This window comes from Papio anubis, chromosome 5, assembly GCF_008728515.1.
Source record: "Papio anubis isolate 15944 chromosome 5, Panubis1.0, whole genome shotgun sequence".
Lineage (NCBI taxonomy): Eukaryota > Metazoa > Chordata > Mammalia > Primates > Cercopithecidae > Papio > Papio anubis.
This window is the reverse complement of record NC_044980.1, coordinates 64,453,917-64,480,347: the sequence shown is the minus strand read 5'-3', so window position 1 is coordinate 64,480,347 and position 26,431 is coordinate 64,453,917. Positions and strand designations below refer to the sequence as shown.

General features: G+C 40.0%; 1 protein-coding gene and 2 pseudogenes across 9 annotated transcripts in view; 2 read left to right on the top strand and 1 right to left on the bottom strand.

The window, feature by feature from the left end:
- Nucleotides 1–26,431, bottom strand: part of BDP1 (B double prime 1, subunit of RNA polymerase III transcription initiation factor IIIB) — a 114,484-nt gene that overhangs the window by 78,589 nt on the left and 9,464 nt on the right. For 8 of the 9 annotated variants that reach the window (XR_002522584.2, XR_002522585.2, XM_021939436.2 and 5 more), the window contains exons 6-10: nucleotides 25,448–25,581; nucleotides 22,409–22,503; nucleotides 7,067–7,121; nucleotides 4,319–4,462; nucleotides 1,240–1,518 (exon numbers count right to left, since the gene is read on the bottom strand). Coding sequence is in view for 7 of the 9 variants with exons in the window: in XM_021939436.2 (XP_021795128.2) it covers nucleotides 1,240–1,518; nucleotides 4,319–4,462; nucleotides 7,067–7,121; nucleotides 22,409–22,503; nucleotides 25,448–25,581 (707 nt within the window). In the remaining 2 variants the exon portion in view is untranslated. The remainder of the gene's footprint in view (nucleotides 1–1,239; nucleotides 1,519–4,318; nucleotides 4,463–7,066; nucleotides 7,122–22,408; nucleotides 22,504–25,447; nucleotides 25,582–26,431) is intronic. The other variant, XM_021939441.2, reaches the window with a different exon arrangement.
- Nucleotides 7,738–14,961, top strand: LOC103885160 (annotated as a pseudogene).
- LOC116275109 lies at nucleotides 16,911–16,996 on the top strand (annotated as a pseudogene).

Below are 26,431 nucleotides of genomic sequence, written 5' to 3'. Positions count from 1 at the left end.
CACTGTCTTTTCCTACAAAACCTTAATCCATTCAACATCCAAATTCCTATTTGCAAGGCACACATCTTATTTTTAGACCACAATAAAAACTTAACATAGATGAGGATCAGCCCAAGCTTCTTGGACAGTTTATAGCATCTTTCTTTTATCTTAAATTCTAAGTATTTAAAGTGGCTTATTTTATATGTCAAGTAAGGAAACTAAAAGTTGACTTAACTATTCTTTTGCTCCTTCAGAAGTATACCAATTAGTAACAAAGTAATAGCTATCATTTATTAAGTACTTATTAAGTGGCTGGAACCCTTAAGTCCATCAAATGCATTATCTCATTTAATACTTGAAACAAACCTGTTAAAAGATATTAATATTAACCTCATAGAGAACCCCCTGAGTTCAGAGATCTTAAGTAACTTGCCCAATGCAATACTTAAGCAAGTAAAAAAGCTGGAATTTAAAGCAAGGTCTGTTTGATTTCTAATATCTGGTTGTGAATCATTAAGCTGTTCTGCATTATACGTAATGACTCTAATGATAAGCCAAAAAAGAGCATAATATTGTGATGCCTACAAAGCATGCTATGTTAGCTACCAGGACTCTTATATTAAAATCAGATTGGTAAATCTGAACTACAGAAAACATAAATTTTATAGAAAGGTTGTTCTCATCTGCTCCTACCTTTTCCTTGGTTATCGGCTTTAAATAATGTACATATGAATTCTTAAGGAAAGGGACCAAGACTCCCCCTCAAATTCTTAGCCCTCATCCCAAGCAACTCTTAAGTGGCAATATGTTTGCATTCAAAAAGTAAAAAAGAAAAATGGAAGGAACACATATTCCTCTAGTTCTTTTATAGGAATTAACCCCTTGTGGGTTCACAGAGGTGCTCTGTAGAGGTACAACACAAAAACCTGTGCTTTATTAACAGACATAAGCAATACACTTCAAACTATATATACATGTGATTTCTAATCATAGTTAATGGGAATGCACAGGAGGTGACACAACTTAGAAACAAACTTTAGAGAACAATCTCCCCACTTTAATTTGTTTCATTTTCTTTTTACAATAAACTTTTTTCTTTAATTAAAAATAAACAGAGTTAGCACAGTACCATAAGTACAGAACCAATTAATAAGCACCATTAATTGCTATCTAGACAGAAAATTAAGTTACATACCATATTGCTGTACATGTCTTCTCAAGTAATATAGAGGCTTTTTAAATATGTAAGAAACTTACTCTTGTGTTTTTCTCCTTTAGAAGGACCCGCCTGAACAGTGGCATTTTCTAAAAGATTGTTTACTTCCAGTTCATTAGCTCCATCTTGCTTCTTCCTTCTTCTTTTCTTTTGATTTAGGTCTACTTCTAATGCAACCTGTTCTGCATCCTTCCCTGATAAGGTCAGAGACTCTTCGTCAACTGTCTGAGCATCCTTCTGAGATCTTTCTGTGTCTGAAATTCTAGAACTCGTAGACTCATCTGGATCATCATTCACTCTTTCACAGGCAATTTTTTTGACTGAAAACAAGAGAAACAACTATAAACATGCAAACAACCTAAAGAAAAATTTGTGAAGGTGGAAAAGAGACTCAAAGATGTCCTCTGTAGTATTTATTTGCAAGAACAAAAAACCTAAAGACAACCTAAAATGTCCAATGGGAAATGACTAAATAATACATAAAAATCCATGGAGCCAATAATAGTAATGAGGTAAGTTTATATGCAGTCACGTGAAAATTTCAAAGGATACTGTTGCATTAAAAAATCAAGCAGAACAAGATACACATAAAATCTTTTTTTTTTAATCTCATTTTTATTAAACAAAAACAATTACATATAGAGATGCTCCTTGACTTATACTGGGTTTCATCCCAATAAACCCATCATAAGTTGAGTATACTGTAAATTGAAAATGCATTTAATACAGGCCGGGTGCGATGGCTCACACCTGTAATCCCAGTACTTTGGGAGGCTGAGGCGAGCAGATCATCTGAGGTCAGAAGTTCGAGACCAACCTGGCCAACATGGTGAAACCCCATCTCTACTAAAAATACAGAAATTAGCTGGACGTGGTGGCAGGCACCTGTAATCCCAGCTGCTCAGGAGGCTGAGGCAGGAGAATCACTTGAACATGGGAGGCAGAAGTTGCAGTGAGCCAAGATCGCATCATTGCACTCCAGCCTGGGCGATAACAGCAAAACTCTGGGCTGGGCATGGTGGCTCATGCCTGTAATCCCAACACTTTGGGAGGCTGACGCAGGTGGATCACTTGAGGTCAGGAGTTCAAGACCAGCCTGGCCAACATGGTGAAACTCCATCTCTACTAAAAATACAAAAATTAGCTGGGTATGGTGGCACATGCCTGTAATCCCAGCTACTTGGGAGGCTGAGGCAGGAGAATCGCTTGAATTGGAGAGGTGGAGGCTGCAGTGAGCTGAAATGGCGCCAAGGCACTCCAGCCTGGGCAACAAGAGCAAAACTCCATCTCAAAAAAAAAGTTCTGGTTGGGAGTGGTGGCTCACACCTGTAATCCCAGTACTTTGGGAGGCCAAGGTGGGCAGATCATTTGAGGTCAGGAGTTTAAGACCAGTCTGGCCAATATGGTAAAACCCCATCTCTACGAAAAATTACAAAAATTAGCCAGGCATGGTGGCACGTGCCTGTAATCCCAGCAATTCAGGAGGCTGAGGTGAAAGAACTATTTGAACTCGAGCAGTGAAGAATTCAGTGAGCCAAGATCGGGCCACTGCACTCCAGCCTGGGCAACAAAGTGAGACCCTGTCTCAAAAAAAAAAGTTCTTACATTAAATAAGATACAGTGAGTTACTCATGTTATCACCTGTAACACGATAATCACAAGAAGATATATATTTTAATCTTCTAGGATTATGTACAAGTAAAAAAAAAAAAAAAAGATTACTGAGAATAAAGGTATTTTGCAGTTATCAATACTACTTTTTAAAAGATATGCTCCAAGGCCGGGCGCGGTGGCTCAAGCCTGTAATCCCAGCACTTTGGGAGGCCGAGGCGGGCGGATCACGAGGTCAGGAGATCGAGACCATCCTGGCTAACATGGTGAAACCCCGTCTCTACTAAAAATACAAAAAACTAGCCGGGCGTGGTGGCGGGCGCCTGTAGTCCCAGCTACTCGGAGGCTGAGGCAGGAGAATGGCCTGAACCTGGGAGGCGGAGCTTGCAGTGAGCCGAGATCGCGCCACTGTACTCCAGCCTGGGTGACACAGCGCGAGACTCCGTCTCAAAAAAAAAAAAAAAAAAAAGATATGCTCCAGAAGAAGAAATTCTAGCCCAGCTTTGAACAGAAAAGAGTTAATTTAGCAGGCTTGACTGCTATCCTTTGAAAATCCTCCTTACAAGGTCGGCCCTCAGGTCATGTCTCAGAATTTGGTTCTGGGAACAGTTCCTACCACCCTAACTGATAAGAGTGGTTCACTGTGCCTTAGCCATATAATGTGGTTTATGCTGAACTGCTTTCCTTTTGAATGTCTGAAATTTTGGTATGTTCCAGGCAAAGAATGCTGAATCCTTAGTCTTCTTGGTGAATACTCAAACCCCGGCGGTGGTCGTGGGGACTCCCAACACAGGCTCTCACAATCCTAGGTTTCAGTTCTGCCTCTGCCACTACTCACACTGTGAGTCCTTAGGAAAAAGTGTCTTACGATCGCTGGGGCTGTTTCTTGGTGATTAAAACCAATACAAAAGGGGCTAAAACGTAAACTAGCTAACATATAAGGTTCCCTATAGTTTCAAGCATCTTCTTTATGTGATTACAGCTAAACATTGTCCTCATAGATCAGAGTTCAAATAGTTAAGAAAACATAAGCCTAAAAATAAAAATACCTACATATATACAACGTCTTTCTACCTTTTACAAGTCAACATTAGCCTTCAGAAATGTTATGCTCAACCAATACAGTCTAGTCATAACCCCAAAAGATTCGAGTTCCATTTTTTTAATACTAGAATTTTATACCAGATTGGTTTTACAGAGGAAAATGATAATAAATAACCAAACATGAAATACGACACTCCAAATTCTGATGCTCTTTGACTGGCTACAACTATCCTCTATGCTAGAAAGATATCAAATAACCCAATCATGCCAGTTAAAAATTTTAAAAGAAAGCTATTGTTTTGGACCAGATAACTAATTGATTGAAAAAAGATATACTCCCTCCAACTGGATGCTTTGATGATCTTAACTACCTGAGCTACACATGAACTCTCAAAGGCCTGAGGGACAACATTACGAGTTTATTACTACTAAGTAAACTAGCACACTTTCCTTTAAAATCAATACCTTTTACATTTTTCCGTGGTTTCGTGGATTTCTTCTCCTTTAAACTGTGATTTTTAACAGATTTTTGTTTTCTTTTCTCTTCTTCAGCAAGAACTTTCTGAAGCAAATGAGCAAAAAAATCGAAGTCAAAAGGGCGCTTTTCCTCTGTTTAAAAAAAAGGAAAAGAACTTTCAAGTTTTTATTTTTCAAAACTACTTCTAGCATCATAACATCAAAAGCAAATGGGTTTGTCCATCAGCAGGAGAACAGATAAACAAGTACACAACAGAACACCACTCAGCAATAAAATAGCTTTGTCTTAGCAGAGAAATAGGTAAATTCACATCAGAACACCACTCAGCAACAAAAGGAATAAACTAGTTTATTACAAATAATAATTTGTTTACTACAAATTTGTAATAATTTGTTTATTACAAATAAACTAGTTTTAAACAAAACAAAAGGAACTACTGATACATGCAATAATCTGAGGCAATCTCAAAAACATACTGAGTGGAAGAAAACAGATACTAGGGTACATACTGTATGATACTATGTATAAGATATTCTAGAACACACTAAGCTATCTATGGTGATTAAAATGAAAATAGTGGTTGCCATGGGCCAGGAAGATAGCATTTGATTGTCCAGAAAGGGACATAATAGGCCTTGTTAAGTGATGAAAACATTTCCTCTATTGTTTGGGATAGTGGTTACCCAGGCATATTCTTTGTCAAAACTCCAACTATACTTTGAACTGTGTGTAAATATAAATCAATTTTTTTATGGACTGAGAAGTCCTTGAAATGCCTATTCACCACCATATGCCCTACCTTTATCACAACCATTTCACCATTTACTCTTATAAGAATCAGCAAAGTGGGAAGTAAATGAATTTAATCAGGAACATGCCCACTAAATACCTATCAACAGCATTATATCTGAAAGTAATCAGTGAACACTCCAAGAATGAATCCAGGCCAGGAGGCAAATCCTTGCTTGAACTTTACATCTAATCTTACAGTAAATGTAGAGAAAATGGTGCTCTATGCACATAAGCCGAAGACTGGTTTGATTACAAGATAGCCTCAGAAAAGAAGGTATATACTAAAATAAAAAGAATTTCAGGAAACTAAACCCAAATCTGGGATTCCTGAAGGCCCTATTTCACTGTTGACCCAGACTTAATTTGTTCTGACTCTCCACAATGATTCTGAAAGACATAGACTCAAAGAATCATAAAGGATCTCCACATGGTTCTCAGAGAAATTCAAAATGTAAGTTCTCTTAAAAAACCTATATAGGTTTTAACTAAAAAAAAAAAAAAAAAAAAAAAATCCAACAGAAAGCCCCCAAATCAATGAGTTGTTTTTAGTTTTGAGATAGGATCTTGCTCTGTTGCCCAGGCTGGCCTCGAATTCTTGGGCTGAAAGGATCCTCCTGCCTCAGCGACCCCTGAGAGTAGCTGGGACTACAGGCACACAACACTGTATCGTGTTTAAGATCAATAAATTTTAACGATATCTATTATAATGGTCTATAAAAGGCTTCACACTCTAAACAGACTGTTTATAGATTTATGAATTATTTTCTGACTATAATGTGTTAAACTTAATGAAAAGTTTCAGGACCACTTCTCTAACACAGAATGGGCCGAGGAACACAATATTCCAGATCTTTCTAAGAACCATTCCGCAAAGCAGTTTCCCTAAAGACCCGATAAAACACTGGGTGTAGGATCTACCCACCTACCTTACTGTCTACTCATAAAATAAATGTACATGCTACATAATGTAAGTACTCTCTACATTTGGATTTTTTTTTTCTAAAATTAGCACTATGGCTAATCTTATGACGAAATGGACATTGAATATATTCATTAATAATAAAATACTGATAATTATAAATCCACAAAAAATATATTCTTGTCCACCGGTGTGGTAAAAAAGAAAAAGACCTATCTTCCAATAAAAAATTACAAGAACTATTTTAAACAGTAAATTTATTTTTGTTTATAGATCCTTAGATGTCTTTCTCTAGACTTAAAGAAAAATGTTAATTTTAATGAAGATTTTAGTTAGAAATTGAAAGATACCTATCATTCCTTCAGACGAGATCTAAATTCAAATGCTAGTATATCTCTTCAGACAGAACTTCCCTAATGATCCAATGATCATTAGGAAAAAAGAGATCTAAACAGCCACCCTCTCTTTCATCTTCTTTTTGGAAATGAATCACTACCTAAAATTATGCTTATCCACTATCTTTCTTCCCCCATCCAATTAGACTTAGGGCTCTAAATGCAGGATTCTCATCTGCCATATATCTTCCACCATTACATACTCAATACCTAGAACAATGACTACCATATAGTAGGTGGTCAGTGTTATAGACTGAATGACTGATTAGTCATTCAGAACTAGAAAGAACCATCTATATAACTAATAGTACTGTCTTCCAGAAACAATTATCTCCTCCAATACAGTTCCTTCAGAATAAATAACACTTAGAAGTGGTAGCATCAATCCCTCCATAACTTCTTGGACTTAGAACTGTTTACCTGCACCTAGATATTCTGGATAATCTCCTGCCTATATATTTGTAGCAAGTACCAGACTCACACTGCTAAACAGAAAAATTTCAGACTTCTTCCTCTTATGCCAATACAGGAAGAAAACAAATCTAAAACACACTGGAGCCAAAGACAAAAGACTGGTCATTTTTTAGGCTCTCCAAGTAATACTTTGTAAAAGAGGTCTTAATACTTACGGAATGCTTTGTCTATTCTCCATCCGTTTGTTTTCTCTTCACGTTTAAATTTATTCTGTTAACAACAACAAAAAACCCTATGGTAATTTTCTCCCATAAAACAAGCTTTTTTTTCTTAAATGCAGTAAGCATTAAAATGAAACTCTTAGGAATAACATACTGTTCTCTACTTAATATGTCTTTGCCAATAGGCAAGTTACTTAAACCTTTGGCTTTTTAAAAATAAGGATGAAAGATTTTTACTGAGCTTCTTGATTCTCATTACCAATAGCATGAATCAGCAATGAAAGCTGGATTTACAAAGGACAGAAAAACATAAAGTCAACATACACAGAAGCAGATCAAACCTATGATTAAAGTAACTGGTATTAACTTTTAAAAAATTAAGTATTCGTATCAGGTTAAGCCTCTGACATCATCGTTCTAATATATTTCAAGTGGCATGGAGAGAAGACTATAGAGAAACAAGTGAAATTTTGAAGCAGGCCAAGTTTATCTTGACAACCTTCTATATATTAAGGCACATTTCATCACGTTTTTCTCAGCCCCAAAAATCCCTGTCCTCAGTTTACTACCAGATTACTTCCATTAAGAGGGAGATGTTTAAGGCTTAAGGCTCAATCCATCCTAAGGTCATTAGGAAGACTGAGGGCATAAGTTTGTGTCTGAAGATGTCTGATCATACACACATCGTAGGAGAGGAAACAGTTAGCCAATGTTTCCCATCTATACGTCAATGATCTACAAGTTTTTACTAAAAGCAAAAAAATAAAGTTTTTTATTGAAAAAAAAAGGAGAGAGAATACCACATAAAACAAAGGAAGTACTTCATGCCCCCTTCCTCCCTTCAAAAGAACTTAACCACTAATATGACCTGTAAAGCAATCACTTTCTTGTATTTCCTTATTGCTTATGACCCAAGTGTGTACTCTTAGATGCTATAGTTTAGCCTTACCCACATTTTTAAAACCTGATATGACATTAACATCTTTTACTGTACAGGTTGCCCTTCTTTCCCATTCTTTTCTTTATTTTTCTTCACAAAACTTATTACCAATACAGAAGTTTTCAAAGATAATCTTATTTCTACCTTAAAAGATCATACTGTTATTTAAACATTTCCTCAAAAGTTAACAAATGTTACCTCCACAAAAAGTGACTGGCTATAAACATTAAATTAAATGTCCTAAAAGAAACATCAATAGGTTTCAGGCATTTAATTCTAAAACAGTGCTACCTCATATTTTACTTAATTGGTAATATAATTCAAAACAATTTAAAACTTTCTCGAAGAATGTATTGAAACTAGTTATTGATTTCATAGGTAAGAACCAGTAACAGGTCAAATTCCATGATCACAAAACAAATCGCATAATTTCCACTACCGGCCCTGACAAAGTAACTCATTATGGATAATATCCAACTCCACCACGAATGACTTTTAACACTGACAAAATATATACATCAATTATTTTCAAGCAAAGGACAATAGTCAGAGCAAGAATACAATCATGGAGAGAAGAAAAACAGACAAGATGTGCCCATGTTTACCTTGGCTCTCTGCCTGAGCTCAATTTTCCAACCAAGGAAAGGGAGGTGAAGGCCAAACAGGGTACAGCAATCCAACTAAGGCTGCAGAAGTAGGGAATCTTTAGGAGCATAGTTCTAAAAAGGAACTGTGTAGAGGGGCACCTCACAAGCCTGGGTGGAAGTACTCCATGGTACCTTGGCCTAAGTATGGGTTGCATATGTCCAGAATATAAGGCCTAAAAGAGAACAGCTGCTAAAGGGATGAGGGCAGAAGGAAGACGCTAAAAGTCACAAAACACCATACAACAATAGAGTTCAGGTGCATCCTAATGGAAAGACTTCACTAACACCCAAATACATTCACCTCAGACACCAGAAAGGTCATCATTAGAGATACAGACGATACCCTAGAGTAGCCTTTCTCTACCAGGGATGTAGCATGAGAATTAAGTACTAATGCATTAAAGCAGCTACTGTATGCAATGCATTCCCTTCTCTCATTTATCTATTTACAGTATAGTATTAGTATAACCATCCTTAGAGAACTTGGAAAATAGTAACTCATGCCTACCATGAGACTGTTCTGGAAAAAGAAGAAAATAATATAACAGTAACTCAAATTATTTTCTATAAATCAGATGAGAAATCCCATTGGAGAAAGGATGTCCTAGATTAAAGACCAGTCTAGATCTGCCTCAACAAAGCTTTAAGCCAAGCCTTAACAGGAACAAAGAGGTCAGCAGTAAATTAACGACTTTCCAGAACAAAAGTCAACACTATTTTTTATTTTGTTTTGTTTATTGAAACAGTCTTGCTGTCTTCCAGACTGGAGCGCAGTGGTGTGATCACAGCTCACTTCAGCCTTGACCTCCCAAGCTCAAGCAATCCTCTTGCCTCAGCCTTCTGAATTGCGTGTGCCACCACGCCTGGCGTGTTTTTTTGTTTTGTTTTGTTTTTGTAGAGATAGAATCTTGCCATGTTGCTCAGTCTGGTTTTGAACTTCTGGGCTCAAGCAATCCTCTCGTCTCAGCCTCCCAAAGTACTGGGATGAGAGGTGTGAACCACCACACCTGGCCCCAATGCTCTTTAAAACAAAAGAAAAAACATAATCCAGACACTATACAACACATCGTTCATAATGTCTGGTATGTAATTTCCTTTTTTTTTTTTTTTTGAGACAGAGTCTTGCTCTGTCTCCCAGGCCGGAGTGCAGTGGCGCGATCTCAGCTCACTACAACCTCCACCTCCCGGGTTCACGCCATTCTCCTGCCTCAGCCTCCCGAGTAGCTGGGACTACAGGCGCACGCCACCACACCCAGCTAATTTCTTATATTTTTAGTAGGGATGGGGTTTCCGTGTTAGCCAGGATGGTCTCAATCTGCCGACCTCGTGATCCGACTGCCTTGGCCTCCCAAAGTGCTGGCATTACAGGCATGAGCAACCGTGCCCGGCCTAGTATGCAATTTCAAAAAAAAAACTCATGGCTGGCCGGGCATGGTGGTTCACTCCTTATAATCCTGGCACTTTGGGAGGCTGAGGTCACTTGAGGTCAGGAGGTCAAGGATCACTTGAGGTCAGAAGTTCGAGACCAGCCTAGCCAACATGGTGAAACCATATCTCTGCTAAAAATACAAAAATTAGTCAGGCATGGTGGTGTGCACCTGTAATCCCAACTTGGGAGGCTGAGGCAGAAGAATCACCTGAACCCAGCAGGCAGACGTTACAGTGAGCTGAGATCGTGCTACTGAACTCCAGCCTAGGCAACAGAGGGAGATTCCATTTCAAAAAAAAAAAAAAATGGTGGGGTACGATGGCTCACGCCTATAATCCCAGCACTTTAGGAGGCCAAGGTAGGTGGATCACTTGAGGTCAGGAGTTCGAGACCAGCCTGGCCAACATGATGAAACCCCATCTCTACTAAAAATACAAAAATTAAGGTAGGCACAGTGGCTCACACCTGTAATCCCAGCACTTTGGGAGGCCAAGGCAGGTGGGTCACAAGGTCAAGAGATTGAGACCATCCTGGCCAATATGGTAAAACCCCGTCTCTACTAAAAATACAAAAAAAAAAAAAAAAATTAGCTGGGCATGGTGGCACATGCCTGTAGTCCCAGCTACTCAGGAGGCTGAGGCAGGAGAATCACCTGAACCCAGGAGACAGGTTGCAGTGAGTTGAGATAGCGCCACTGCACTTCAGCCTGACGACAGAGTGAGACTCTGTCTCAAAAAAAAATAAAAAATTAGCCAGTCATAGTGGTGCACACCTGTAGTCCCAGCTACTCAGGAGGCTCAGGCAGGAGAATCGCTTGAACCTGGGTGGCGGAGGTTGCAGTGAGCCATGATCGTGCCACCGTACTCCAGACTGGGCGACACAGCGAGACTCTGTCTCAAACAAAAACAAACAAACAAACAAACTCATGACAGAGACCAAAAAATTAATTGTTTGTTAAAACCCACATGACATGAGAAAAGATAGGAAAATGTGATAGTCAGGAAAAGAAAAGAAAAAGTCACAAGAGAACGATCCCATTCCCTGGCAAGCAGACTCACAAAAAAAAAGAAAAAAATTAACAGATCTCAATGTGATCTAGATATTAGAATGAACAGACAAAAAAGTTAAAGGATCCATTAATTATACAGATGTTTGAGGATTTAGAGGAAAGTACAGTGAAGAGATGGGGAAATCTCAGCAGAGGAATAGAAACTATAAAAAATAACCGGAGGCGGCCAGGCGTGGTGGCTCACACCTGTAATTTCAGCACTTTGGGAGGCCGAGGCAGGTGGATCACAAGGTCAGGAGATCAAGATCATCGTGGCTAACACGGTGAAACCCCATCTCCATTAAAAAAAAAAAAAAAAAATTAGCCGGGCGTGGTGGTGGGCACCTGTAGTCCCAGCTACTCAGGAGGTTGAGGCAGGAGAATGGTGTAAACCCAAGAGGCAGAGCTCGCAGTGAGCTGAGATCACGCCACTGTACCCTAGCCTGGGAGACAGAGCGAGACTCCATCTCAAAAAATAAAATAAAACAAAACAAAACAAAACCAGGTGGAAATTACAGAAATAAGAAATACAATATCAGAAACAAAATATTCACTAAATGGGCTTAACAGCAGACTGAAGATAAAAGACAGGGTCAGTGAACTTGATGCTACGACAATAGAAACTATCAACACTGAAATGAAGGAAAAAAGATTGGGAAAAGGTGGTCAGAGCTTTGGTAACCTATAGAATGTCACCTGGAGTAAACTATGTTAGTGGAGTTCCAGAACGAGAGAATTAAACAGAGAAACTATTAAAAGAAGTAATTTAAAATTTCCCAAATACAGGGAAAGATGCAAGAAGCTCAGCAAACTCAAAACTAAAGCTAGGCATATCATCATCATACAGCTGAATACTAAAAAAAAAAAAAAAAAGAAAGAAAGAAATCCTGAAAACAGCCAGAGAAATACAATTAATCATATACAGGGGCAAGAATGATATGATTACTGTCGACTTTTCATCAGAAACACTGAAAGCCAGGAGACAACAGAATGACATCTTGAAAAGACCAAAAAAAAAAAAAAAAAAAAACTGTCAAACCAGCAAAATATATCATTCAAAAATAAGGTTGAAATAAAAACATTCAGACAAATGAAAGCTCAGAAAATTTTTCAACAGTAGACCTGTCATTCAGACCTACAGGAAGAAATGAAAACATCAAAAATGGTAAATATATAGTTAAATGTTAAAAACTAGTTTTTCGGCCGGGCGCGGTGGCTCACGCCTGTAATCCCAGCACTTTGGGAGGCCGAGGCGGGCGGATCACAAGGTCAGGAGATCGAGACCACAGTGAAACCCCGTCTCTACTAAAAATACAAAAAATTAGCCGGGCGTGGTGGTGGGCGCCTGTAGTCCCAGCTACTCAGGAGGCTGAGGCAGGAGAATGGCGTGAACCCGGGAGGCGGAGCTTGCAGTGAGCCGAGATCGCGCCACTGCACTCCAGCCTGGGCGACAGCGCGAGACTCCGTCTCAAAAAAAAAAAAAAAAAAAAAAAAAAACTAGTTTTTCTACTCAATTTCCTTAAAAGACAAAAGACTCATATATATCTATATACAGAGAAGGAAAACTGCTTTTTTGTTAGTTTGTTTTTGTTTTTGAGACAGAGTTTCTCTCTTGTTACCCAGGCTGGAGTCCAATAGCATGATTTCAGCCATCGCAACCTCCACCTCCAAGGTTCAACCGATTCTCCTGCCTCAGCCTCCCGAGTAGCTGGGATTACAGGCATGTGCCACCAGGCCTGGCTAATTTTGTATTTTCAGTAGAGACAGGGTTTCTCCACGTTGGTCAGCCTGGTCTTGAACTCCCAACCTCAGGTGATCTGCCTGCCTCAGCCTCCCAAAGTGCTGGGATTACAGGCATGAGCCACCGCACCCAGCTATCTGTTTTTGTTTTTAAGGCTAGTCAAGTAAAGCAGTAGAAGTAGAGTAGGGTAAAAGAAATTTATCTGGGCCAGGTATGGTGGCTCAGCCTGCAATCCCTGCACTCTGGGAGGCCAAGGCAGCAGACTGCTTGAGCCCAGGAGTTTGAGACCAGCCTGGGCAACATAGCAAAACCCCATCTCTACAAAAAAAATACAAAAATTGGGTGGGCATAGTGACACGTGCCTGTACTTGGGCACTTGGGATGCTGAGATGGAAGGATCACTTAAGCTCAGGAGGTTGAAGCTGCAGGTAGCCACAATCATGCCACTGCACTCCAGCCTGGCCAACAGAGAGTGAGACCCTGTATCAAAAAAAAAAAAAAAACCCGAAAAGAAGAAGTTTGTCTGAACATGGGTCAGTTGGTTTTTTTAAAAATTTAATATTAAAAAAGAAACAAATCTGTAATCAGTTGTGATCATTTAGTTGTAAACACCAGTGCACTTGGACCAGCTGCCTCATTAAACTATTATAAGTTCATTGTAAGGTGAATTTAAAGATATATAGGGCTAAGTGCAGTGTCTCATGCCTGTAATGCCAGCACTTTGAGAGGCTGAAGCAGGAGGATTGCTTGAACCCAGGAATTTGAGACAAGCCTGGGCAACATAGTAAGATCTCTTATCTACAAAAAATAAAAAATTTAGTCAAGCACGGTAGCACACACCTGTGGTCCAGGAGGCTGAGGCAGGAGGATTGCTTGAGTCCAAGAGGCCATGGCTGCAGTGAGCCATGGTTACACCACTGCACTCCAGCCTGGGCAACAAAGACCCTGTCTCAAAAAAAAAAAAAAAAAAAAGGAAACGAAAGGGAAGAGAGACTGGGTGCAGTGGCTCACGCCTATAATCCCAGCACTTTGGGAGGCTGAGGTAGGCAGACCACTTGAAGTAAGGAAGTTCAAGACGAGCCTGGCCAACATAGCAAAACTCCATCTCTACTTAAAAAAAAAAATTAACTGGGCGTGCTGGCACGCGCCTGTAATTCCAAGCTACTCAGGAGGCTGAAGCAGGAGAATGGCTTGAACCTGGGAGGCAGAGGATGCAGTGAACTGAGATCACATCACTGTACTCCAGTCTGGATGACAGAGCGAGACTCTGTCTAAAAAAAAAAAAAAAAAAAAAGGGGAAAAAAAGGCAAAGCTGGCCATATTCTTTGGGGCTACTGAAAAAACAAGCAAATAAAAGGCTGAGATTTTCAGGAGCTTCATGGTTGGTGAATGCAACCAGGTGCTGGGAGGTCAGTGCACCCCAACTCCTCCAGGACAGAAGTGCCTGCATTCAAGACCCTTCCAGACCTTACTCTGAATCCTTCATCTGTATCCCTTACAATATCCTTTATAATAAACCAATAAACAGCTGGTTCAGTGTGCTGAACTTTGCTAGCAGCTGAGAAAGGAAGCTGGAAAGAGGCAAGCTCCTGGTGCAAAGGTGGCTGTGCAGCATAATTTAGGCCTTAGAGAAGCTGGGGTTTTAACACTTTGAAGATGTGCTTTCTCAAAGCTGCCAGTTCTTTTAGAACTCATTAAATTGAGGCTGCTCCAACCAGCTTTACAGGGAATGGATTTAAGGCAAATCTTGTGTTTAAAGAGATTTAGAGGAAGCCTGAAGAGGAAAGCAGACAGATTGTGAAGAAAATCGGTGGTATTTTTGCCTTGAAGGTGAAGAACGCATGGCCTAGGGGGTAAAGAAGCCACCTAGCGGTGGATGTAAAGAACAGCAAAGGATCAGTGCTTTCCAACTCAGATGAGAAAGCTGACCACACAATCACAAATACTGACTAAGACTTACTTGCTTTAGTGATTGAACTGGTAAAATGAATCCTCAGTTCACCTTCTTTCAAGGCAAAGGGAAAATCACTGGCAATATGAAGTTACAAAGTTTTCAGCTTCAGCCAGGCAAAGGTAAGCTGTGAGGAACTCCCTTTGGCTGCTTTTGAAAATCAAGATGATATCTCATCTCACAGATACAAGTCCATATAATTTCATTGTCAGAATTTAGGCTGAAACTATACATTGGCAAATAATATGAGACAGATTTGTTTTAAAAGGTGTGACCAATCCTGGTTTTCCTAACCTCTGGGTGAATACAGCCTGATGATGAACTACTGTTTTGCTGAATTGGATACAACTGTGCATTACAAAGTTAATACGTTATTTATGGCCTGGAGTAAAACTGAGTTTCAGAATAAAATTAGGAACAGTAATATCCAAACAAAAGCTCCCATTTTGCTTATGAAGTACACTGAAGGGCCAGGCACAGTGGCTCATGCCTGTAATCCCAACACTTTGGGAGGGCGAGGCAAGAGGATCACTTGAGTTAAGGAGATCAAAACCAGCCTGGGCAATATAGTGAGACTTAGTCTCTACAAAAAAAAAAAAATTTAATTAGCTGAGCATAGTGGCATGTGCTGTAGTCCCAGCTACCTAGGAAGCTGAGGTGGGAAGATCATTTGAGCCCAGGAGATAAGAGGCTGCAGTAAGTCGTAATCATGCCCATGTACTTCACGCTGTGTAACAGAGCGAGGCCCTGTCTCAAAAAACATTAAAGTACATTTAAGGATTATTCTGCTGAAGATGTAATTTAAGAGTTCCCTGGATGAACTAGAGAAGAAAAAGACTACCAACAGCTGGCAAGTAATTAGTGTTATGCATTTAATAACCTTAATCAGTAATAATTAATAATTCTCAAAATTTTATAGTGGGGGCCAGGCATGGTGGCTCATGCCTGTAATCCCAGCACTTTGGGAGGCCAAGCCGGGTGGGTCACTTGAGGTCAAGAATTTTAGACCATCCTGGCCAACATGGTGAAACCTCGTCTCTACTAAAAATGCAAAAATTAGCCAGGCATGGTGGCAGGCACCTGTAATCCCAGCTACTCAGGAGGCTGAGGCAGGAGAATCACTTGAACCCAGGAGACAGAGGTTGCAGTGAGACAAGATCACGCAACTGCACTCTAGGCTGAGAAAAAGAACAAGACTTCCAAAAAGAAAGGAAAGAAAGAGAAGAGAAGAGGAGAGAGAAGAGAAAAAAGAAAAGGAAAAAATTCCATACTGGGATTAAAAAAAACACACACACAAAACTTTTAAATTTTGCCTTTTGTACCATCAGAAACAGTATTTTCTTCCCAAATCAAAATAAAATAAATATGATCAGAGCCTAGGAGGAAAAATCTAAGCTGAATACAGGCCTAACCTTTTTTTTTTTTTTTTTTTTGGAGACAGGGTGTCGCTCTGTTGCCCAGGCACTATTTCAGTTCACTGCAATCTCTGCCTCCCATGTTCAAGTGATTCTCATGCCTCAGCCTCTCAAAAAGCTGGGATTACAGGCACAAGCCATCACGCCCAGCTAATTTTCATATTTTTAGTAGAGACGGGGTTTTATCATGTTGGCCAGGCTGGTCTCAAACTTCCAACCTCAAGTGATCCACCCACCTCACCCTCCCAAAGGGCTGGGATTACAGTCGTGAGCCACTGCATCTGACTCAGGTCTATTTTTAAAATAAACATGGTTTCAAAGTGGGTTTCCTTCTTTTAAAAAAAATTCAGTATATTTGAGTCATAAAACACTGCTGTTGATTAAATGAAGTTTGTTTTCAGATGCAGTTTTTAAATTATAATCTCATTAATTTAACTAAATGTATAAAGCTCAGTCTTTTGTTATAATTTTCCATTTTCATGTAAGTTTAATTATCTGTATCTTTTTTCCTAGTTTTTCTAAGGCTGATGTTATTTCTTATAAATCAGTGAGATATACAGTAAAGTAATGCTTTTCTAAGAATGTTTACTAGAAAATTTACATAGTTCTTCCTGGGAAAAAAAAAAGGGTAGAGGATTTCAGACTAGATAAAAAAGTATGACCTATGCTCCATTCAGTAGGACATATACTAAAATTGGAACAATACAGACAAGATTAGCCTGGCCCCTTGACAAGGTTAAAACAAAAAAATAAACAAAACAAAACAAAACAAAAAACCTGCATGACCCAACTATGTAGTCTATAAAATGTGTACTTACAATGTGAAGACACAGGTTAAAGAAATAATTTTTAAAAATCATGGACCAGTCAGGATGGCTCCCACCTGTAATCCCAACACTTTGGGAACCCGAGGTGAGAGGACTGCTTGAGCCCAAGAGTTTGAGATCAACCTGAGCAACAAAGTGAGACTCCATCTCTGTAACAATAATTTAAAAAAATACAACCATGCAGGAGCCTGGCACTGTGACACACATTTGTAGTGCCAGCTATTCAGGAGGCTGAAGCAGGAGGATCTTCTGAGCCCAAGAGATTGAGGCTGCAATCATCCCTATAAATAGCCACTGTACTCCAGTCTGGGCAACATAGTGAGACCCCAGTCTCTAAATAAACAAAAATAAACATTTCCTAATGGTAAAAGAATAAATTCATCAGCATGCTAAATGTCAACATCCAACAAACCAACTTTAACATACACAAAGTAAAAACTGATAGATCTGAACAGAAATACATCCATAGTCATGGCTGGAGATTTTAATTCCTCTCTTAGTAACTGACAGAACTAGATACCACCACACCCAACAACTGCAGAATACACATTAACTTCAAGTACACCAGAAACACAAACCAAGATGGAAATATGCTAAATTTCATTTTTTAACATGCTAAATTTTAAAATAAATCAATATATTTTAAAAATATTAAATTACAAATTATATCAACATACACAATAAAATTAGGTTAGGAAACAAAAAGATATTTAGGCCCAGCACAGTGGCTCATGTCTGTAATCTCAGCACTCTGGGAAGCCAAGGCAGGCAGATCACTTGAGCCCAGAAGGTCAAGACCAGCCTGTGCAACGTAGCAAAACCTCATCTCTACAAAAAAAAAAAAAAAAAATTAGCTGGACTTGGTGGCACACACCTATAGTCCCAGCTACTTAGGAGGATAAGGTGGGAGGATGGTTTGTGGCAAGGAGGCAAAGGTTGCAGTGAGCCAAGGTCGCACCATGGCACTCCAGTCTGGGAAACAGAGCCAGGCTCTGTCTCAAAAAATAAAAAAAAAAGTATGTCCCAGATGCTTAGAAATTAAGCAACCAACTTTTAAATAACTGAAAAGTAAAGGAAGAAATCAAAGGGGAAACTAGAAAATATTTTTAACTGAATAGTAACAACATCGGGCCAGGCACAGTGGCTCATGCCTACAATACCAGCACTTCGGGAGTCCGAGGCAGGAGGATCTGCCTTGAGCTCAGGAGTTTTTTTTTTTTGGTTTTTTTTTTTTGAGACAGAGTCTTGTTCTGTCACCTATGCTGGAGTGCAGTAATGCAATTTCGGCTCACTGCATTCTCTCCGTCCCAGGTTCAAGCAATTCTCTTGCCTCAGCCTCCCGAGTAGCTAGGACTACAAGAGCTTGCCACCACACCTGACTAATTTTTATATTTTAGTAGAAGCGGGGTTTCATCATGTTGGCCAGGCTGGTCTTGGACTCCTGACCTCAAGTGACCCACTCACCACAGCCTCCCAAAGTGCTGGGATTACAGGCATGAGTCACCATGCCTGGCCAAGCTCAGAAGTCAGAGACTTGCCTGAGCAACCTGGTGAAAACTCATCTGTACAAAAAAATGCAAAAGTTAGCTGAGCATAGTGGTGCACACCTACAGTCCCAAATTCTTGGGAGGCTAAGGCAGGAGGATTGCTTGAGCCTGGGAGGTGGAGTTTGCAGTCAGCCAAGATCATGCCATTGCACTCCAGCCTGGGCAACAGAGCAAGACTGTCTCAAAAAAAAAAAAGAAAAAAATCAAAATTTGTGGGACACAGCTCTAGTGATGCTTAAAAGGAAATGTACAGGCTGGGCACGGTGGCTCATGACTGTAATCCCAGCACTTTGGGAGGCCGAGGTCGGCGTATCATGAGGTCAGGAGATGGAGACCATCCTGGCTAACACGGTGAAACCCCATCTCTACTAAAAGTACAAAAAAATTAGCCGGGCATGGTGGTGGGCGCCTGTAGTTCCAGCTACTTGGGAGGCTGAGGCAGGAGAATGGCATGAACCTAGGAGGCAGAGCTTGCAGTGAGCTGAGATCCGCCACTGCACTCCAGCCTGGGTGACAGAGCGAGGCTCCATCTCAAAAAAAAAAAAAAAAAAAAGGAAATGTACAGCTGTAAATGTCTACTTTAGAAAAGAAGGCTTTAAAATCAATGCTTTAAGTGTTCATCTTAAGAAGCTAGAAAAACAAAGTAAATGGAAGTGCTGAACAGTAAATTTACAAAAAGTAAATGGAAGTGCTAAACAGTAAAAAAAAATCAATAACAACACACAAACAACTGGAAACTTAAAACTGACATTAAGAAAAGTTGGTTCAGGCCGGGCGCCGTGGCTTAAGCCTGTAATCCCAGCACTTTGGGAGGCCGAGACGGGCAGATCACGAGGTCAGGAGATCGAGACCATCCTGGTTAACACGGTGAAACCCCATCTCTACTAAAAAATACAAAAAAACTAGCCGGGCAAGGTGGCGGGCGCCTGTAGTCACAGCTACTTCGGAGGCTGAGGCAGGAGAATGGCATAAACCCGGGAGGCGGAGCTTGCAGTGAGCTGAGATCCGGCCACTGCACTCCAGCCCGGGTGACAGAGCGAGACTCCGTCTCAAAAAAAAAAAGAAAAGTTGGTTCGTTAAGGAGGCTGGGAGAAGTGGCTCACACCTGTCATTCCAGAACTTTGGGAGGCCAAAGCAGGCAGATCACTTGAGCCCAGGAGTTCCAAACCAGCCTGAGCAACATGGCAAAACCGAGTCTCTCCAAAAAATACAAAAAATTAGCTGGGCATTGTGGCACACGCCTGTAGTCCCAGCTACTCAGGAGGCTGAGGTGGGAGGATCACTCAAGCCCAGGAGGTTGAGGCTGTAGTGAGCCACGATAGCGCCACTGCACTCCAGCCTGGGTGACAGAGTGAGACCCTGTCTCCAAAAAAAAAAAAAAAAAAAAAAAAAAAAACAGAGAGAGAAAAAATACAAATTATCAATGAAAGAGTAAATTTATAAAATAAACCCTTCCTCCAAAGAAAACTACAGAATCAAATAGTTTCACAGGTAAATTCTATCAAATGTTAAAGACAAAATAATACTAATCTTCAACAAATTACTTCAGAAAATAGAAGAGGGAACACTTTCCAGCTCAATTTCTGTGACCAGTATAAGCCTCATATCAAAATAGGACAGACTTTGTAAAGGAAAATTACAAATCAGTATCCCTAATGAACAAAGTGGCAAAAATATTCTCAAGAAAATGTAGCAAAATAGAGCAACACAGAAAAATACACTACGACCAAATGGAGCTTATACAGGAATATAACATTAGTCCAATATTTGAAAATCAATGTAATGTAATTCAGTAGCTTCAAATACAGTCTAGTCTCATTTTTGAGATGGAGTCTTACTCCCATTGCGCAGACTGGAGTGCAGTGGCGCAATCTCGGCTCACGGCAACCTCCACCTCCAGGGTTCAGGCAATTCTCCTTCCTCAGCCTCCTGAGTAGCTGGGATCACAGGTATGCGCCACCATGCCGGGCTAATTTTTGTATTTTTAGTAGAGATGGGATTTCACCATGTTGGCCTGGCTGGTCTTGGACTCCTGACCTCAGGTGATCCACCTGCCTCGGCCTCCCAAAGTGCTGGATTACGGGTGTGAGCCACCATGTCTGGCCTACTCTCACTTTTCTACACTTTACCCAACGACCTGCTAGAGCCGTAGTAACCTTTCAGGAAAAGAATCTACATGATTTTTGAGACAAATAGCCCAGTGACAAATTTATAATTAATTACTCAGATCAGCAGAGAGCTCCAATTGTAGACAATTTCTAGCCTTCACAGAATTTTAACATTTTGTTCTTTTATCAAAGATCAACATCAGAAAATGAACGTAAAGAATATAAACAGTTCCTCATCTCTTGCAGAAATACAAGACTATTTCATTACACTGTACAATGCCCCTTATGTAATGTCCCCAGACAATCCATGCCTAATTTAGTTCTAGAGGAAAAAACATACCATCCTAATGGTTCCTTTTATTAATGTAATGAACATGACATGGATGAGAAACAAAGGAAAAAGCCCATGATTGGGTAAAGATCTCACTATCAATTGAGAATGCATTATGGCAACATAGTGTGATGACACTCAAATGCGCTTAAACCCAGAAAACTTATATAAGTTTCTCAAGCAAAAAAACTAAAAAACAGAGACAGCTCATCCTCTGGGGCATATAATAGCTGTAACTGACATCACTATTGTTATTAGTGCCACTGGTTGTCCCAGAGTTAAGGGGGCCCAGGAAAGCAGTGGATCAGAAAATGAGAACTGTGTAAACTCAAGATTTCTTCTCTTTAAGCTTTCCTAGGAAATTCTGAAATACATTTTGTGTTCAAAAAGCTACCCTTGGCCAGGCATAATGGCTCACGCCTATAATTCCAGCACTTGGTGGGAGGCCGAGGCAGGTGAATCACCAGAGGTCAAGAGTTCGAAACCAGGCTGACCAAGATGGTGAAACTCCCTCTACGAAAAATACAAAAATTAGCTGGGCATGGCAGTGTGCGCCTGTAATCCCAGCTACTAGGGAGGCTGAGGTAGGAGAATCACTTGAATTTAGGAGGCAGAGGTTGCAGTGAGCCAAGATTACACCACTGCACTCCAGCCTGGGCAACAGAGCAAGACTCCATCTCAAAAAAAAAAAAGCTACCCTTAACCAAGGTACTCTGGTACATTTATCTTCTCTTTTCATTATGTAACTCTTCTATATCTTAGTTGCAGTGCGTTTTTATTGGTACTGCCTCAAATTCATTTTAGAAATGAATTAGATATAAATAAGAAAATATGAAACTAACATAGAGAAGATTGTACCCAAATAAGAATTCATAAATATTACTTTTCAATCAATAAAGAGGGATAAATGTAATAAAAACATCATAATAGTTTAAAAAAAAAAAAAAAAAAAGATGGGCTGGGAGCAGAGGTTCTCACCTGTAATCCTAGCACTTTGGGAGGCCAAGATGGGGGGATTACCTGAGCTCAGGAGTTCAAGAGCAGTCTGGGCAACATGGTGAAACCCCGTCTCTACTAAAACACAAAAAAAATCAACCAGGCATGGTGGCAAGCGCCTGTAATACCAGCTACGTGACACGCTGAGGCACGAGAATTGCTTGAACCCGGAGGCAGAGGTTGCAGTGAGCTGAGATTGTGCCATCGCACTCCTGAGCAACAAAGTGAAACTCTGTCTCAATGGGAAAAAAAAAAAAGATGAACTGAGATTTAAACCAAAGGTAAACAAATAATACTACTAACATTTGTAATGTTTGGTCTCTTTCCAATCAACAAATGTGATGGGTTTACTTTACCTTAATTTCTATCCTTGCTCTGTGAGGAAAAAGTTGTCCGATCATAGAAAAGTCAGTTCCTACCATGCTGATGGCTAAAAAAAACATATCTGTTTCTGTGAAAATAAAAGATTTAGAATGACTGAAAATTAATCCTATCAATATTTCAGAGAAAAGAAATCTTACAAAATTTGACAGTACTTAATTTTACTAGAAAGATCCCCATGGAATACCTAAAAACACCTTATTATAAATAAAAACTTTTCAGTATAAGAAATCATAGGCTGGGCATGGTGGCTCACGCCTGCAATCCCAGAACTCTGGGAGGCCAAGGCGGGCAAATCATTTGAGGACAAGAGTTAGAGATCAGGGCCAGTCGCAGTGGCTCATGCCTGTAATCGCAGCACTTTGGGAGGCTGAGGCGGGTGGGTCACCTGAGGTCGGGAGTTTGAGACCAGCCTGACCAACATAGAGAAACCCCATCTCTACTAAAAATACAAAATTAGCCAGGCATGGTGGCACATGACTGTAATCCCAGCTACGTGGGAGGCTGAGGCAGGAGAATCGCTTGAACTCGGGAGGCGGAGATCGCGGTGAGCCAAGATCGCGCCATTGCACCCTAACCTGGGCAACGAAAGTGAAACTCCATCTCAAAAAAAAAAAAAAAAAAAAAAGAGTTCAAGACCAGCCAGGCCAACATGGTGAAACCCCGTCTCTGCCAAAAATTAAAAAAAAATGAGCCAGGCATGGTGGCATGCACCTGTAATCCCAGCTACTGGGGAGGCTGAGGCAGAAGAATAGCTTGAACCTGGGAGGTGGAGGTTACAGTGAGCTGAGATGGCACCACTGCACTCCAGCCTGGGCGAAAAGAGCAAGACTCCACCTCAAAAAAAAAAAAGAAAGAAAGAAAGAAAAAGAAATCATACAAAAGCAGCTGGATTTTTTTTTTAAGACATTCATTCTGCCTAGCTGATTTTATTCGAAGTACTCTGAAGAAAACTATGAGTCATAGTCAGGATAGGGTTACACTACGTAAGCAACTAAGATGTGCTAAGCAGTATATAAAGAAAGTAGCTAGAAAAATACAAAAGAGGCCAGGCATGGTGGCTCATGCTTGTAAATACCAGCACTTTGGGAGGCCAAGGCGGGCAGATCAGTTGAGGTCAGGAGTTCCAGACCATCCTGGCCAACATGGTGAAATCCCGTCTCTACTAAAAACACAGAAATTAGCTGGGCATGGTGACATATGCCTGTAATCCTAGCTACTCGGGAGGCTGAGGAAGGAGAATCACTTGAACCTGGGAGGTAGAGGGTGCAGTGAGCCAAGATCGCAGCACTGCACTCCAGCCTGGGTGACAAGAGTGAGACTCTGTCTCAAAAAAAGAAACCATTAACAGAAGTTACACCTCAGGAGAATAGGAACAGGGAAGTGAAAGATGGGAAGTATAGAATCTTTTTACTCTATATTCTGCTGTTTGAATTTTTCCCCAAAACTACTGTTTTTAAAATAAAAATAGTAAGTGCCAACATGCAACAGATTTTTAACAGCATAATATTTATCTATAGAAACTTCATTATACAGTATTATCTGAGGTAGAACATTATTCACATTAGAAATATTGTATTGTTGGCCAGGCACAGTGGCTTACGCCTGTAATCCCAGCACTTTGGGAGGCTGAGGCAGGCGGATTACCTGAGGTCAGGAGTTCAAGACCAGCCTGGCCAACATGGTGAAACCCCATCTCTACCAAAAACACAAAAATGAGCTGGGCATGGTGGCAGGCACCTGTAATCCCAGCTGCTCAAGAGGCTGAGGCAGAAGAATCGCTTGAACCCAGGAGGCAGAGGTTGCAGTGAGCCGAGATCGCGCCACTGCACTCCAGCCTGGGTGACAAAAGCAAAACTCCATCTCAAAAAACAAAAAAAAGGAAATATTGTATTGTTAATTTTGACTTAAATGGTATTTGTTGTACAGAGATTTGACAGACTAATGACAGCCAAAATGACTATAACGTTAACTCTTAAAAAATATTTCCCTAAGCAGAACAGTGACTAAAAGAAACTTAACAAAAAAAAAAGAAGAAAGAACAGATTCTGGGCAGGGCACAATGGCTCACATCTGTAATCTCAACACTTTGGGAGGCAAAGGCACGAGGATCGCTTGAGCCCAGGCATTGGAGGCCAGACTGGGCAACATATTGAGACCTCATTTCTTCAAAAAATCCAAAAAACAGGTCAGGTGCGGTGGCTCCTGCCTGTAATCCCAGCACTTTGGGAGGCCAAGGCGGGCAGATCATCTGAGGTCAGGAGTTTGAGACCAGCCTGACCAGCATGGTAAAACCCCATCTCTACTAAAAGTACAAAAATTAGCTGGGGTTGGTGGCAGGTGCCTGTAATCCCAGCTATTTGGGAAGCTGAGGCAGGAGAATCACTTGAACCCAGGAGGCAGAGGTTGCAGTGAGTCGAGATCGCACCATTGCACTCCAGCCTGGGCAAAAAGAGGGTAACTCCATCTCAAAAAAAAAAAAAAAAATTCCAAAAAATTAGCTGGGTATGGTGGCACATGCCTGTAGTGCCAGCTGCTCTGGAAGGCTGAGGCAGGAAGATCACATGAGCCCAGGAATTCCAGGCTGCAGTTAGCTATGATTGTTTCACTGCACTCCAGCCTCCGCAATCATCAAGACCCTATCTCTACTTTCTAATTTTTTAATTTTTTTGTAGAGATGAGGTCTTGCTTTGTTGCTCAAGTTGGTCTCAAACTCCTGACCTCAAGTGATCCTCCTGCCTCAACCTCCCAAAGTGCAGGAATTACAGGTGTAAGCCACTGCACCTGGCTGAGACCCAGCTGCTATAAAAAATAAAATTTTTTTAAAGATTTGTAAGATAAAGTCAGAGATACCATTCCATGGAGGGCATAAGATAGAGGTGTCAATAATAAAATTAGCTAGAATAAAATGGCAGTCTGCATTTTATTTACTTAGGGGAGAACTGATTTAATTCCGAAACAGTCACTTCATTTCAAATAAAGAACTTACACATTTTTAAATGAAAATTAGTTACCTTTGTTTGACCATGGCTTAGAGTAATAATTTTTCCTAAAGCTGGAGTATGTAGTTGTAGAACCGCGCTCAAATATGGGGTCATTTTCTTCAACAACACAAGGGCCTTTCGTTCTTAAAACTTCTACAGTTAAACTGAAATAAATACATTTTTAAATAGAGCTATACTAAAAACAAGGAAACAAATAGTAAATGAGATGTAAATAGTTATATTTTGAGGTTTAGCATGGCAATCATATCAAAAGTATAATATTATTTATGTGAAATATGGGTATTTTCCAAGCATCTGCTAAGTTTTACCTAAAATGTGATTCCAAGAGAGTAGAAAGAAGTGTCAACTCATTTTCAAACTCCATAACAGCAATATATTTAAAAAATATCTTTGGGCTACGTATTATAAAAAGATATTTGTATTATTGATTTCTACATGTCTTTGATATTCAATATGTATTACTGTGCTGGAATCAATGGAAATTTTGAAAAACATAAGCACTTTATATTTTACATTCCTGCAGACAAAGCAGTTAAACATGCTCTAACTATTAAACGACCAGTAAAATCATCATTACAAACTAATGGAAAACAGCACACAAAAACAACTATTATTAGCAGTATTACATTCATGTTTAATTATAGAATGTAAGTGCTGTAAAATTATTTTTCACTAAACATTCAAAGACCTTCCATTGCTCTATTTATTTACTTACTAATTTATCACCTTTAAAAAAAAATACCCTTAAAACAACTAAATTCCACGATGCTCAATGTGAGAAATTTAATGTTATAACAAATTAAACCAGAAGAATTATACCGCACCGTAACAAAAATCATAAAATACGTTAAACCTACATTTCACTGTATATCCATCAGTTATCACCACACATCAGGATATGTTAAAAATATGAGAACCTGAATATTGACTTCAAGACTGAGTCAATCAGGATATGTTAAAAATATGAGAACCTGAATATTGACTTCAAGACTG